This window comes from Juglans microcarpa x Juglans regia, chromosome 3D (assembly GCF_004785595.1).
Source record: "Juglans microcarpa x Juglans regia isolate MS1-56 chromosome 3D, Jm3101_v1.0, whole genome shotgun sequence".
NCBI classification, from domain to species: domain Eukaryota; kingdom Viridiplantae; phylum Streptophyta; class Magnoliopsida; order Fagales; family Juglandaceae; genus Juglans; species Juglans microcarpa x Juglans regia.
In genome coordinates, this window is record NC_054598.1 from 3,481,793 (window position 1) to 3,498,667 (window position 16,875).

Below are 16,875 nucleotides of genomic sequence, written 5' to 3' on the forward strand. Positions count from 1 at the left end.
TCACTTTATTTGTCCCTTTTGATATTTCATATATTTTAATTTTTTTATTTAATTAATTAAGAAAATAATTATTGATATATTAATATTTTTTTATATTTTTTAAAAATATTTTTAAATGATAAAAAAATAAAAATAAAAATTTAAAAAAATAAAAAACACAATTTTAAACTAGCGATCTAACTTAGTGGTGCTATTCAAATGGTAGAGTACACCGCTCAATGGCCATTTTCTGGTAATGATACAATGATAGTGTTACCCTTCATTTACTTCATACTCAATTATTATTATTATTGTTTTTTTAAATTTAGATTAAAAATCTTATAAAATAATATTTTTACATAGAATAAAATAAATTCAATCAACTAACATAATTATGTAATTTAATTAAAAATTAATTTAATTTTATAAAAATTCACAATTTTAATCTAAATTCAAATAGTAAAAATAAAAAATAAAAACTATTAAATAACAAAAATAATTTGATTTAATTTAATTTAATAATAATAATTTTAGAGTAAATAATAATTTAATTTTAGAATATGGAGGTCAAATAAAAAATAATAAGAGATGTAAGAATATTAATTATACAGATGATGAGAAGATTAAGGGTGCGTTTGGTTACCAAATTCACCTCAATTCATCTCAATTCATCATTATAACTTTTTCAAATTTCAATACAAAATATAATAAATAATTCAACTTTTTCAAATTTTAAAATAATAATAATATTAAAAAATAATATTCTAATAATATTTTATCATCACAATTCAACTCAACTCAACTCACTTCAACATCCACACATACCCTTAAAAGAAAAAAAAAAAAAGATGTTAGTAGATCTATAAAATGGGCGAGAGATAACTAGGTAAGGCATCTTTCTGGGTAAGGCGAGACAGAAACGAAAACAAGATCAAAAAGGGAGAGAAAGGTGGTACGGTGGTGGTGATGATGAAGAAGATTGTAGTTGCGATGTTGGTTCTCTGTGTTTTCATTTCACATATGGACGGTGTTGAGCCCTCGGCTTTCGACTGCGAGGATGCTTGCTCCACCGGCTGCGTTCAAAGCAATTGTAACTGCTTTTGGCTTCTTCTTCTTCTTCTATTTTTCTCAGTATTTTCTTGGCACTAAAAACTATGGTTTTATTTGGGTGAGATGGGATTTTTGTGTTATTCCCAACCGATTTTACTTCTGCTTTTTTTTTTTTTTTTTTTTGTTGGGGTGCAAGGATTTTAATTAGAAGATCAAGATCTAGTGCTATGGACTTCTTAGAATGGTTGTTCGGAAACGTATAATTTATGCCCTACTTTGTGTCTTATGCAGCAAGACTAATGGCGCGTTGTGAACGCAAGTGCCTGATTAAATGCAGTCCAGGTAACATCAGAATCTCCTGGGTACCTTTGGCCCTTTGCTTAATTTTGTCGTAATTTTGAACGCAAATATTATCCAAAAAAAGAAAAGGATGGAAACATATTTGGTATTTCTTATGTGGTAATGTGCAGATTCCAGTACTGATCAGGCCAATCTTGGATAAAATCTCCAAAGAAAAGGAAGCTGATCAAGGCTGTGTGGGCGCAGATTGATGATCAGCGCGAGTGTTGGTTCTGTGTTTTGTCCACTCGTTTTCTATGTATGAATAAAATAAGTCCCTTATGATGATTAATGAGCAAAATAAATTTCATCATGAACTAGTATACTCCCATATCTTTGAATGGTTTGATTCTATATATACCAGCAATTTTGATTGAAAGGGTACTTGGAATACAGATATCCAATTGTTTGACCAAAATGGATGGTCCAATTCTGAAGAAAAATAGACACGTGAATGCATCAACATTTTAATCTTGTCTCTTGGAAACCGGAGAATGTTCAAGAATCCATATACATAATTACACTTAAGCCATGTGTGACACTAGATGGATACAACTTACCATGAGAAGCGATATAGAAGAAATTATATCAAAACAAGCCGCAGAGAGCACTACCATATGGCCAAAAAAATCTCCGGACCTACAAATATCACGTTCTTTACATATGGTATAGAAGGAATTCAATACAAGAAGGCCACCTGCTTGTCGTTTATCGTTGCTGGCCACAACCAGCCGTTCTTCCTCCTTGCGAAAGGCAGGCAATATCTAAACAAGTAAGATATGTGCAAAAATGAACATTTCAAGATCCCAGCTGGCCATTCACCAGTCTGGAGCTACTCCAAACTGTTTGCTTTACCCAAGAATTCGAGACCCTCAGTTCTGCAATTCATAATACTACGGAAAACTTGGCTCACTTGGCGCTCCAATGGATCCAATCCCTCTTTTAAGAGCTTCGCAAATCAGTGCTGCACCCCTTGCTCAACCTCCATTTCATGTTCTTTCGTCAATGGAAACTGAACCGTATCTACCAAGTCAGTCATGTGGCGTGCACATCTCTCGACTTGACAAATCTCATTCAACAAACCATTAGAGTTCCGGTGCTCCCGCCTCCTTGATACCTCTAGAATGCGCTCATGAAGAGAGTGCAATGGAGTTCCCCATGAGAATTGCCGGCGGATTGAAAAATGAGTATTCAGACCCCTATCCTGACAGGGAATTGCAGCAACAAGAACCCATAAAACAAACATGAGCAAGAGCTCATGGTGAAAATGGGGACCGCGAGTCCACTTGTAGCCGCAATCTCATTCCCACGAGGTGGGATCAAGTTGTTGGCAATCGATTGGAGTGGCTTAGCTGCAGACCAAGAACGAGACACGCTCCATGAAAGAGACCGAGAATGCCCCCCCGGAGGAGGAGGAGAAGTGACGACGATGATGACCCCCGCTTGTATTATGACGCCCAGATGACCGATTTCTGTGTGAAAACACCGAACCAGAGTTTTTCTCGTCCAGCATTGCGAGTGCCAGATCCATCAAAGCCTTTCTTGCACGCCTAACTGGCCTTCACCCAATGCCCTCTGGCGAGATCCAAAGCGCACACAACTATCTCCAAATGCTTCTGCCACAAACGAACATTCTCAATCCCATTACGAGTTGCATTACAGATATCAAGCGACTTCACACTCCTTTCAAAGAATTCAGCAACCAATCTGTCCAAAGGCGGCTTTGAGACCCATACTCTGTTTTTCACCAACATAATTCTATATTCCTCCTGGCAGCAGACAAGGACGTCCAAAAGCTTCCGTATCCACGCAATTGAGAGCAACTCATCGGCACTAACTTCTGAAAGGTCATGAAAGTGGTCTCTAACCTGTTTCTGGAACAATTCAATCTCAGATTACTGGGCACTGAGTTCGTGACTTGATTCCATGGAGGAAACCTGTTCTCGCCTTATACTCCAAATCGAATCTAAAAAAGGCGAATCTAAAAATCCAAAACCAAAATCTACCAACTTTCAAAACCTATCAATATAATTCAATTGACAATCCGAACGCAGAAGGTTATTGGTAAATCTCAGCATAATTACGTCAACCAAATCAAGATTTTTAACCAATTTTATCTGAGCCAAATCCCATAGACAAGAAATCTCAAAAACCTAGCTTTACTTACGACCGGATGAATCGGACCGAAACCCATTAACTCCTACCACTGAGATCGAAAAAATCTTGACGCTCAGATCAAGAAGTTTGAGAAACCGGATGGTACGAGAACTCAATACTCAAAACAGATGCGACAAGGGCTCAGCCCAAGCTATCACATTAGGACTAAATTGATTAATAATTTTTCTCAACCTCTTATAAGAAGTGTCTACTACCCTAAGATTTCAAAAGATAATAAGACTGATCATAATTTAAATTTGGAAGGACGAATTACCACCCTGGTAGAGCCCCTTTTCTGGCCTGTTTTTCCCGGATTGCTGGACCCTCAGAATCTGTACAGTATTTCTTGTGCATATCATCCTTTAATTTGCCTCTCTCACTCTCGTGATCTGAATGGGAAAAGAGTATCCCATCCGTTCTTTTCTCTTCATCTGCAACCATAAATTTCTCATTAACACTGACTGCTAGGGTCCTTGCCTTTTTCTTCTTCGATTTCCTCTTTAGGCTTCTCAGAGGATTCTCCCATTCTTCACCCAACTCTGTTACTTTGTTCACAACTAGATTAATGGCTTCTGTGCTAACCTCTTGTGGGTCTGGTAGAGGATAGGTAGATTTAACGATTTGCAGGCTCTCTTCGATTCATGGGGGGGGGGGGGGGGGGGGGGGGGGGGGGTCGGGCCAGGAGACTTCTCTAGTTGATCATCATTCAGCTGGGCCACAATACTGGTGCTATCCTGTCCTTGATTTGTAGCTTCAGTGGGCCTTATTGTTCCACTAAGTTCCTGGCTATTTACGCTATGCGACCCTTTAGGCTCTCTACATTTTTCTTCTTCTTCTTCTTCATGTATGTCGTGGGTGGCATACTGCACTTCTTCTTGTTCGACTCCCTTCAGCTGAAAAGCTAGTTGGCCTCCTGTTTCCTTGTCTGTATTATTCTCATTTTTCGAATACCCTCCTGCTTCATTCTCATCCGTATGATTTTTCCCAGCTTCTAATTCTATCTTGGATTTTGCTGAAGACCCTTTCTTGACCCAACTTGGTTCACAGTCCCTTTCCTAGTATGGTCTTTACCACTACGGCATGTTTTAGAATTATGGCCCTGTTGGTAACAGTTGCAGCAGTAAGCAGTTAATGTTTCATAGACCACCTCTTGTCTCCTACTGTGAGGCAACCCGGGACATGCAAGCCAGAAATGAGTGATCGGATCTCAGGAGGCATCGACCTATAAACAAATCCTTGCTCCATCAGTTCTTGTAGCTCATGTAGTTGGGTTGTCTCTCCGGATAAACTTCCTAATCGGCGCCGTTATCATTTTCAATATCGAAGCATGGTAAAAATGAGAGGAAGCCTGGGTAAGAAAACCCACACAGGCACACATGGTGACTCATAGATGTCACGCGCTTGGGTTTTATCGTGTTCAAATAGAGACTGACTCTCAACTAGTGGTTAATTGAATTGTTAAGAATAAGTGCCCCATTTGGTATTTAGAAGACTTCTGGGATGATTTACAATAACATCTTAATAGCCTGGAATATACAGTGAATCACATTTTTCGTGAAGGTAATGCTGTGGCTGACTTTCTAGCTAAGTGTGGGGCTGAGGGTTTGAACTCGGATTGGTCTGATATTCATATGCTGCCTAGCCTGTTGAGGGGTCTTCTCCGCATAGACAAATTGGGTATGCCCTACCTGAGGATCTCATAAGTTTCCTGCCTGGTAAGTTTTACGTTATTTGCTTGCCTTTCATTGCTTTCGCGCTATTTGCGTGTCCCTTTTTCTTGTGTGCTTGGCTTTTTGCAGGTTCCTTTCTTTGGCTTGTTCGGATGTAGGTTATGTATCTTTCTTAAGGCGGTGTACTCTATATGGTTATAATGGTTTTGATGCCTGGGTTTTCTTTTTCTAGTTTTAGTTTATATGTACCTCCTAGGTGTCGTATTTGTAACTACGGTTTTCCTCCGCCACAAGTGAGAGCAATCAATAAAATTGGGGTTCCGTCCTCTTCTTAAAAAAAAAAAAAAAAAAAAAAAAAAGTTAACAAAATGCAAACTAAGTACCTCATAATCAAATTACTCGGGATAAAACATATATGTATAGAGATTCCAACAGAGAGTGACAGCGTATTGTGATCTTCGTATGAGGACAAAAAGGTGTAACCACGTCCATTTCACAAATGGTGGATCTTGAAAACCAAGCAAAGCGAAGGACCTGAGCCCCTCGCCTTGGTCGACCATCAAGACCGGAGGATTGTAATAATTTATAAAAATAAAAATAAAAATAAAAATAAAAATAATAAAAAATAATAAAATAATAAAATGAGTGAGAGATATTCAATTTCATTGAATAATGAGAATATTTAGAAAAAAAGTAAAAAGAAAAATGGTCTTCGTTTGAATTTTTGCGTTCAGGCGCAAACATTCGCAACATTTTGTACTTGTTTTTTTAAAAATAAAAATAAAATAAAAAATTAATTTTTTAATTTGTTTTTGTGATACTTACCCAACTCATACTGTACATGATAATTATTTAAAAGTAATTTTATATATAATTGTGAAATACGTAAACGTCGCGTAATTATTTTGAAAAATAGTGAAATCTATTATTAAAAAATTAATTTTTTTATACGAATCTCATGTTTTATTCATTTTTTTCAAAATGATTATACGGTAATTATACAAATCATAATTATAAATATATTTTCTCATAACTTGACGGTATTACCGTATTGTAATTCGCCGTGTGATTGCATGGGATATAAATTCCACGTATGATATTAACATTAATATTAATGACTCATTTAAGCCTCGAGCATTCGTTAATCTCTTTATATGTGTTATGAATAGTCGAACCCGACAACATGTTATTTAATAGAAAACACTACCTCCTGAGCTGTCTTTTCAAAGTTTGGTAAGCTTATCATCCCCTTCCGTGCATGAGATATATAACAAAAAGAAGAAAAAAAAAAGAGAAGAGAATGAAATAGTGGAATTCAAAACCCAATTGTCGAGAAAATTTGCCAATATAATTAAGAGAATGTTTGACAAAATTGATAAGAGTAAATGGTTCAGTTTTAGTCTGAGAGCAATCCAAAAGAATGAATTTCCGTGGTTGCTGAAGACCCCAAGAATTTTCAATCATGGTTCAGGCTAGGTCTTTGATCGTTGTAGATAGAAACAGATGAACCACCACCATTATTTTGCCATCAAATCGACGTATCACAGTCAATGCCACTGCCATGTTAACTACGTCCGTCATTTCTGTTGTAATCCAAGGCTACACAAGCATGTTCTCGCGATTTCATGTCTTTATACTTGGGCCCTCTATTTACTTTGCAGGGAGGAAACGAAAGCAGATTGATATTTTCTTCCTAGTTTTGAGACCTATCCCGAAAAGTACAAGAGAGAGGCTTCATTCCTCGAGAAGCATCTTCAAGTAGTGCATAAGAAGGCACCAAAAGTAATAAGATGAATGTCCAACATCATTATGCAGTTGATATTCGTACCTGAATGGAGCTGACACATTGGAAGGAAGGAAGGTACAGAGAGTTTTAGTCCACAATGCTGTAAGCCCAATTAGCAGGACAGCAACACAATTACGAATGAGTTTTACAACAACAGAGTAACATTGACAACAGCAATTTCCTATCCTAGTGACAATAGAAGGAAAGACAGAAGAACGAGAAAAGAGCGGAGGATATATAACAAGGAGAAAAAGATCGTCATTATAGTGTTATGCTTTTTTCACCACCCTCAGTCTATGCTTTTTCTATTCACAAGCCAATTTGGTATCAAAGCTGCTCAAGCAAATTGCAAAAGCCTGAAACGCAGATAGAGGATAACGATAATCCATGGTGAACATGTCTTTACCAACTTTACCAAACTGCAGAATTATCTTATCATGCTCTGGTGGGGCTGGCTGAGATGGTGTAGGTGCACCAGCAGCAGGCTGTGTAGCAGCAATCAACTGGAAGTTTTTAACAGATGCAACAGTTACCCGCCCACGGAAATTCAAGCACCAACACTGTAATTGTTCATGCCATCTAGGGGGCTTGTTTTTCAGAACCAGTGGTCTAAGTTTGCCATCTTCTTCATCATCGTGGGGCCCACCAATTTCAGAAAATCGTGAGCTGCTGAAATCAACAGAGTGATCAAGGGACTTTGAGAAGGAAATGCTCCGGAATGAGTCCTCAAGTGAGCGGGGAAGCAGCTCTGGTTGGCCAGGGACAGTGCCACCCGCATCGAGTGCTGAGGCCGGGATTGAATGCATGACGCAATGCATCCTTCGTGGGCCCCGTGTTCCCAGCACATTTAACTCGTATGTTACCTGGGCAATGTTGTAGCTTCCTGTTGGAACCTTTGGGGAGACTTTTTTAGAATAAAATCTACGGCTTGTCCGCCCAGGTGGGGGAATGTGAGCGGAAGTGAATGGCAGTTGCGTATCATATATTATGAATTTTGTGCCAAGAAAGTTTGATCTGGAAAATGAATCAAAGTTTACCTAATGTCTTCAAGTAAATATTGTAATTCAAAGAAAAAGAAAGAAATATTTTATAAGAACCGATTAAAGCCTCTTGTAAATATACAAGGGAATAGTTCAATTGTGCATCAACAAGCAAAGAATTATTTTTCAGATTAAAAAACAAAGAAAATTTTTTTTAATAAGTAAAAAACAAAGAAAACATAACAGCTATCATTTGGAATATATATAGCCTAAGAATCCTCACATGAGGATATGCACATACAAACACATACACGAGGAACACAGAGTCATTGCGAAGATTTCTAAATAATAAAACCACCATCATATTCCATTGTATCCCCATATCCTTCATGCTAGCTAAATATCAAGATGATCATAAATTAAGAACGATCTCACCTATAAAATGTTTGACTTTTTTTTTTTTAATTTGAACAAAAAAATATTTAGAAAACATCAGTTTATGGACTGGATTAGATATCATCCAAACCAAAATTGAAGTTTTGTGTGTGATTACCATGAAGAAGGAAAAAAATGTCACCATTTTATTACACGATCTCTTCATGGTAATCATGATGCTGACCTTTGATAAAATGGTGACATTATCCTGATGCTGATCTCATTAAAAGTTATTGAGTTGTGTATGAACCAGCCACATCAACTAGAACTCAAACCTTTCACAAGTTATTGTGTTTTAAAAAATCGTGAAATATCCTACTCATACTCTGACATCGCAACCACTAAGCATTCTCAGAACTACACTACAGCTGAACATGCATCATATTTCTTTTCATGTCTTTATTTACACTTTAATTCCCGTTCATTACTTGAACGCTTGTATCTTAGGGGTATTTGATAGTTGGTCAACGGTAACCAAGAAATTAGGATACATTTGATAAATAAGCGATCTTTTTCCATAGTTTTGATACGTTATTCTTTCTTCTTCTTTTTTTATAAGTAATACGTTATTGTTTCTATATGGACATAGATCTATTAATGAAGGGTCTCCCTACTGACTACATACAAGCATGGTCTGACTGTTAACTCTAGAATAACCTTCCCTTTAACTCTTCAAAGAAGATTTACTATATTAGGATGCAGTTAATATTCTCCCAATGGATGAATGTTTATGGCAAGTCATTAGCAAAATGCTAATCTTTCCTAGTGGAAAAAATAAAGACTTCTTAGTTCAGCTTAGTTCAGAATGCAGCCATCATCCAGTTTGTTTGAAGAGACAACTAATGCCATGCTTAAAGAGGCATCAAATTGAACATCCGTTATTTCCTCTTCAGGGATTGAAAGATGGTCCTAGATGCATAAGGTGCACATTCATGAGTATTTTATGAACATAATAATAAATAGTTTTGAACCTTTCCACACCATTTCTTACCTCAGCTTCCCAATATAAGTGCTACTTGATCTTGAAATATTATCAGCATCCATAGAGATAACATACTCTGTGCATGTAGTTCTTCGAGTCCTCTTTGCTGATAGAAGGAATTTACCATTTTCAACCAGCAAAGCTGCAAGAACAGAGTAATGGTATTAAGTTGCCAGTTTATACAAGGAAAAGAGTGTATACGTGCTAATTTGAACCATTCAAGCAAGCTAATCCATGAGAACCAATAAATAAAGAGAAATGCTAAAACCTATATCCTCATCCTGCTCTCATCTCACTATGCTGACATGGCATTGCCTATCAGCTATTGAATTTTTTTCTTTTTTAAAACAAGTGCAGGTCCAAAGGCTAATGAGCAGTGCCACATCAGCAAAACAGGATGATCATGGAACACGGCTGCCGTCTACAAGACCATAACAAAACGCATGAATAAATATACAAAAAAATGGAATCAACTTATAAACAATTAATAATTAATAATTAATAATGGCATTAGTTCTATGGACTAACTGAAGAAACATTATAAAAATCTGAAGTCAATCTCAATCTTCTCAACTCATTTGTTCTTGAAAAATTTGTTATAATCCACATTTCCAAGTTATGGTCAACACATCTGCACTGAACCTCAGTAGAACGCAAGTTAAGAAAGCACAAATCCTCAATGAGGCATATTTGTTATGTTCCTTCTGTTGTTACTATAAGTAACATTATTCAACCATTGTTTACCTTTCATGACAAGCGTTATGTGTCATCATGTACACACAGCCCATAAAATTCTTGATAATAATATGATCGCGACTATGCAATCCAACTGGAAATAAACAACCAAATCAATGATCTTAATTTAACTGGAAGACTTTAAAAGCATTTGTTCTTTTCGCCAAATGTATACATAATCAAATAGGTATCAATGAATTAACAAATCCAATGAGAAATTGCAGGCAACTTAACTATTAGTAAGGGTGCTTACCTGGGCTAAGACAGAGAAAAAGGTGATATGTTAAGTTAGATTTATCCCTTTTTATGAAACACTGAACAGCTCCATCACGCGGCCCTGGCTGAAAATTCAAACAAAGAAGAATCAGTCAGTGGCACCCTAGATATTCATTTGTTTCAATGAACTCATATTCCAAACATAGATGCTACAAACATAGAATCCTGGTAACATATGTTCCATCTGCCACTTGAGTTAAAAAGAAAAACCACTAATAATGAAGTCACTGTGCAAAATAATATATAACACATAGAACCAACCTGCTTCAGGGACACTGGGAAGGTAAGTTTCCCACAGAACTCAGGACTCTTGACAATATCTTTGCACATAACCCTCCAAGATCGGCAAACTGCTGCACATGCGACAACATGCTTACGAGATGGCCATGTACTCTCACTCTCCTCCAACCTCCTAATTACATCATATAGTAGCTCGGGGGGTAGGCTAGCCCAACGGCTGTTCTGAACCATGACGGGGTGGTCATGCAAATCATGTAATGAACCATGAGATTTGCCTCTGTGATGGCCGGCTAGCCGGACTTCAAAACCTCGCCTAGATAAGCTCCCAAAACCATCTCTCACATCACGAACTATACTACGGAACGACATTCTACAGGTGGATCACACTATGAAATAATATCAAATCTCTCAAGAAACTCTGTGATAGATTATATTCCAGTTATCATGTCAAAACAGCTGCTTAAAAGAAGAGTGTGTCAGTTCCCGCCAGAAATCCTGTCAAAAAGGGAGCAGGTAGCTATAAATTAGGAAAGGCACCAAAAGAGAAAAGAAAAGGGAAAGCAGTAAAAATAAAGGCAGCTTCACATGGGTTATAAAGTCTTCCAAATAGCAAAGCTTTGCTTGGTAGCAACCTTTTGACGTTCTTAAACATCATGTTCCACCATAAAGCTAACCGAGTTTCATAAAAAAAAAAAAAAAAAAATGAAAAAAAAAGGACCTAGACTTGCTTTCTAACGATATATAGAATATAATTGATCCAGTACATTGCATTATGTAAAAGTAAGTAAAATCCTTCTTAAGAAAAATAAATCTAAGCCGAAACCAAGCAATAAACGATTTTTAAAGGCAAAATCGTTCATTGACGGCACAAGAAAACTCCAAATCAAGAAAAAGAAACAGAAAACATTCCTTTGTAAAATTAATCTCACGTTACAAACCCACACCCAAAAAGAAATATTACTGAAAAGTGAAAACAATAACATGTTCATCAAGATAACAAACTTTGGAATTTAAATCTCAGATCATACTGTATACCTATATCTAATAACAGCGAGTGGCGTAATGGACACAAATTCCTAATTACATGCAAAAAAGAAAGAAAAGAAAAATAAGTAAAAGCAGCTCACAAATCCCAGAAGTAAAGATTTGCCCTTTGCTTCTATATATACGAAAAGGACAAGCTGAGAGAGAGAGAGAGAGCGCTAACCCGCTGGGGAATCACAGACAAGTAGAAAACTAAGACCGATCAAAGCAGAGCTCCCTAACTTAATTACACGCCATCAAAGATCTGCAAGGCACAACACGTTACGCAAAAAAAAAATTAAAAAAAAAAATCTTATAGTAGATAAAAGAAGACGCCCAAGACCCAAATTTTATCTGGCACTTTCCTGAGAAAACCGAGTGGAAAATCTGAAAGCAAAGCAGTAGTTGAGATTTGAAAGTGGATAGAACCGAAATGGCAGAGATCTGTACCTAAAAGCACAAGCATCTCCACGAAGATCTAAAAAAACGTATAAACTTTTTTCTCTCTGGTTCTATATCAGCGATCCACCAGACCACAAGAAGGGAAAATTGCAAGTCAATTAATGCAACACCACCCCTCTTTCCTCAGACTCGACCACTTTTAGGTCTCCATCTCTCTCTCTCTCTCTCTCTCACATCCGGACTCCAAGCCCACATTAAATTTAGTTCACGACACGACCCACCGATTAAAAAACTTCATGGTATGAATTTAATGTATTTTGTTTTTCTGAAGATGGGTTTCTCTAAGAGTAATATTAAATTATTAATTCATTTCGGGGTTAATGACTCGTATATTTGGCAGAGAATTTTATAATATATTTAATTTAGGAGAGCGTTAACAGCAACAACTCCAGATGATGACCAAACAGCCTTTTTGACCTTTTCGCGTGTCTTTACACTGTTATCCTCTCACTGACGGAAGTTGCAGCGCAACTACTGCTCAGACTTTGCACTACGCTGTGTTTATTCCCCTCTCTCTCTCTCTCTCTCTCTCTCTCTCTCTCTCCGCTCTTGACTTCTTATTCCTTCGTTTTTTTTTTTCTACCGATGAATATCTCTTAATTTTATTTTATTGTTAACCTTTCAACTAAATACAAAATTATATCATTATCGTGTCATTACTTCACTCGTTGCTATATAATTCATCTTTGTTAAAGATATAAATACAGTGAGACAAATTAGACAATTTAAAAAAAAAATGCTGTGCATAATAGATACGTATTACCATATTAGAGATAATATTAACCGATTTGACTTTCAATATTATTAAAATAATAAAAATGCATCCTTTAATTTTTTAAAAAAAATTATGAATTTTTTCTACTAATAAGAGCAATCTCATTAGATTAGCTAAAAGCTAAATTCAATGAGTATTTAACTATTAGAGAGTAAAATATGCTCAAATTGGATTAGCCAAATTCCAAATAGCTGCAATGGCTTTCAAAAAATTTTCTAAATTTAAAGGTTACTGTACATACATCAAATACATATTTTATTAATTATTTCTTTCTTTCTTTCTTTCTATTACATATTTTATTACAATTGATATATTAATTTGAATTAGTGATATATTAATTTAATAAGAATGTGATTATTAATTAATATATATAATAGGTAGAATAGTAAAATATGATAAAATAAAATAAATTAATAATTAAAAAAATTAAATATTTTTGAAATTATAAATGTATAATCTAATGTGGAGATTTGATGTGAATAATTAAAACTAAATTCATCTTATATTATTTTGTTATTATATAATGAAAAATAGTTATTCTAATGTGGAGATTTATATGAATGGAATAGCTAAAAGTCAAATTTCTCTTATATTCATAAAAAATGTCCTTTAACTTTAGATAATCCAATAAGAATGCTCTAAGTAATCATTTACCACATATATATATTTTTTTCACAACAGGTATGTAATGTAAAGCTGCTAAGTATAATTTTTCATCATATTATATTCTAAATTTTGATCTCTCGAGTTTAATTTTTATTGCATTTTAAATTCCACCGTATTGTTAGTATTTCTATATTTGCTGTAAAATTGAAATTAAAATAGATTGAAATAATAGAAAGGGATGGTAATGGTGTGAATTGCCCAACAGATATCTTATGAACCTTACTAGCGAGTTGTGTAGTGGGGAAGGTGGAGTTTGGTGTTGGAATTTGGTATGCAAGACAGGAAATGGTGCTTCCTCCATCTTCATTTACGGTCAAGCTCCACTCAATCCTAGTGCTCCATTCTCCTGTTCCCTTCAATAGATAATGTCATGTTCTTTCCACTATTATTTTAATTATTTAATCCTACTAAATTTGTCTTCTTTATTTCAGCATATCTGATCTGTTCAGTTTTTTTATTTTGAAGGAAAATAAGTGAAAAACCATATTCTTAAACTGGTGGGTAGAACACACAAACTAAAGTATTTAGGTTGTGTTTGGGTAGTAGGCTATTGTAAGGTATTATGTGAATAATAGTAAAAAAATAATGATAGTATATTGAAAAATAGTTAAAAGTATGTAAAAATTAATAATATAATAATGAATAATAGTGAGGCAGTGCCCAAACTAGGCTTAAAGGACATAATTATTTTTGAAAATAAATTTTAAAATTTAAATCTTACAAATCAAAACTTACCATTTAAGTAATATAAATAATGTGCTCTACACATTAACTTGACAATAGAATAAATCTAAATAAATAGTATCCGTCTGTTTTATAAAATTCTACCCTTTTGTATTAAGAAAAAAAATGCACCTATTAAAAAGTTAGAAAAAATATATATTTGATTCACTCAAACCACTAATATGATCACTGAAATAATAAAATTGATACTTTTGCTCATAAATTATTATTCATTTTGTAACTATTTTTTTTTTTTTTTTGTAAGGGGGTGGGAGGTTTGAACCTATATTTTTCATTTAAAAAACGGAATTATATGTCATCATGCCATTAGACTCTTGACAAACTATTTTATTATTAAAAGTGATGATAAATAGGTAACACAATACAATCTTAACAATTAGATATTAAAGGAGTATATAATTACAACATAAATAGAAGCTTAGGGTTAAGGTGATTATTGTAATAATTTGGTCATCATATTTTAAGATGAGTAATAATTTAAGTTGATAAGATTTTTTTTTTTTTTTTAAATAACCATTTTGCTTCGATTAAACTCACGCAAACATCAAGTTTTTGTCTGGCTTGGTTTCAAATAGCCATCGGCCTTTTTTTATTAATGATTAATTAATAAATCTCTCAATCTCATTTTATCTAATCTCATTTTATTTTTAAACATAATTTAAATATAAAATTTTCAAATTAATCATTACAATTTTTTCAAATTTTTAAATAAAAAACAAAAAACAATTCAAACTTTGTTAAATATCAAACAAAAATTATATTATAAAATTATATTCTTACAATGTTTTAACTTTATAAGATTTCTTATTCAACTTTTTATCTCTCATTTTCCAAAACTTAAAAAATACTGAACTCAAACTATCTCACTACTATTCATAAAATTATATCTCATTTCACTCTCCAAACCAACCCTATTCGTTTGGTAACTAAAATCATCTCATCTCAACTCATTATTACAACTTTTTCAAATCCCAATACAAAATATAATAAACAATTCAAAATTTTCAAATTCCAAAATAATAATAATATTAAAAAAATAATATTCTAACAATATTTTATCATCTCAACTCAACTTAACTCAACTCAGTTCAACATCCAAACGCAACTTAAATCTCAAATTTTTATTTTCCAAAAATAAATCATTATATATTGTTAGCTTTTGACAAAAGACAACCTATAAATTTATTTTTTCTTTCTTTTCGGTTACGTTTTATTTTTATTTTTATTTTTTAAAAAATTTATGATACATATAATCATTCTTACATATTCTTCACTCCACTAATATGATTGGTTAAAAGAGTTATTTTATATTTAAAAAATAATACAATCAATCACATTAGTAGAACACATAAAAAATATATAAAAATGAATGTACATAAATTTTTTATTTTTTATTTTAAAAAAAAGCTACCCAAAAGTCCACTCACTCATGTGAACGCTGTACAATCAAAGCTTTGTTTTTTTGTTTAATAAATAGAAACCATGAAAGTCAAATATAACCGGCCCAGGAACAAGTGAAGTCCTGTCGCGTAGGAATGGCGGCAATAATATAAGGCTTCCCCAGAATACCGAATTACATGGCAAAATGAAGGTATCGTTTGTTTTTAAAAATATCTTATATCATCTTATTTTATTTTATTTAATTATTATAATTTTTTTAACTTTTAATATAAAATAAAATAAATAATTTAATTTTTTCAAATTTTAAAATAAAATAATATTAAAAAATATATTCTAATAATATTTTATTTAATTTTTTAATTTTAATCTAAATTCATCTCATTTATAAAAATAAACTATCCTAATTTACAAAATAATTGGAGATCGGTTTTGAAATTAATATGCCTGTCAGCCTGTGGTAGGAAGCTAGAGTAGCCACCGGAAAAGAGGACGACGTTGTCGTTCCCAAAGTCGAAACGGAGGAGGCTTTTTTGTTTTGTCTTTTTAGTTACTTTATAGTCGTTGACTTCGACTACGCCCTCAAGACCGGAGACTGGAGATTGGGATTTACCTCAGGCCCACCTACGGCCAGCCCACATCATTTATCTCTACGCGTAAAGAATGTATCTGTATCTACGTATTTCTAAAATAAACACTAGACGGTATAACTTTCAGACCATTACGCAATTCAAATAAAAAGAAATGAGTAATATAATTTTTTACTATAATTTTTATTTTAAAAATTAAAAAAATTAAATTATTTACTGTATTTTATATAAAAATTATAATATTTATATAAGATAAAATAATTAAATTTAATTTTATATAACCAAATCAGCCCTCCCTCTTTCCACCAATGCCGTTTGGAGTTAATTATTTTAATCAACGGATAGCGTGACTGGTTAGGCATATCGGAGGGTGGGCGTTTGTTTCTTGACTTTTATAATGAAAGAGGTGTAGGTGGGGCCCTCTCTCACGCCGTTGCAGATCTTCAGCCTTACAGAGTCCAGAGTGTGGGGTTCAGGTGGTGGAAAATTTGTGTCTCAATTGGACCGAAGCATTAAATAGGGCCGTTTATTTTAAAAAGGCTTGCGTAAGTCATGGAATTATGTATACGACTGAGGACGGTAGCTGCT

General features: G+C 34.1%; 1 protein-coding gene, 1 long non-coding RNA gene and 1 pseudogene across 2 annotated transcripts; all 3 read right to left on the bottom strand.

Moving 5' to 3' along the window:
* Positions 1–1,555: 1,555 nt before the first annotated feature.
* On the bottom strand, positions 1,556–3,562 carry LOC121254197 (annotated as a pseudogene).
* Positions 3,563–3,769: 207 nt separating this feature from the next.
* Positions 3,770–15,035, bottom strand: LOC121255530. Its single transcript, XR_005938788.1, has 3 exons — positions 15,024–15,035; positions 4,673–4,682; positions 3,770–4,155 (listed from the first exon to the last, which is right to left on the bottom strand). It is a non-coding gene; the product is annotated as an uncharacterized LOC121255530 (long non-coding RNA).
* LOC121255423 (tubby-like F-box protein 8) lies at positions 6,979–12,345 on the bottom strand. The gene is made up of 6 exons (XM_041155726.1): positions 12,103–12,345; positions 11,837–11,917; positions 10,651–11,124; positions 10,367–10,454; positions 9,388–9,520; positions 6,979–7,995 (listed from the first exon to the last, which is right to left on the bottom strand). The coding sequence occupies exons 3-6, from the start codon at positions 10,996–10,998 to the stop codon at positions 7,287–7,289; spliced, it is 1,278 nt and encodes a 425-aa protein (XP_041011660.1). The 5' UTR covers positions 10,999–11,124; positions 11,837–11,917; positions 12,103–12,345; the 3' UTR covers positions 6,979–7,286.
* Positions 15,036–16,875: the final 1,840 nt, after the last annotated feature.

Bases quoted from the DNA above. Each gene is read 5' to 3' on its own strand.
- LOC121255423 (XM_041155726.1), bottom strand. From the start codon at position 10,998: ATGTCGTTCCGTAGTATAGTTCGTGATGTGAGAGATGGTTTTGGGAGC. The intron at 10,455-10,650 runs GTTGGTTCTATG...TTGAATTTTCAG, and splicing joins TCCCAGTGTCCCTGAAGCAG to CCAGGGCCGCGTGATGGAGC. The intron at 9,521-10,366 runs GTAAGCACCCTT...CTGTTCTTGCAG, and splicing joins TTTTCTCTGTCTTAGCCCAG to CTTTGCTGGTTGAAAATGGT.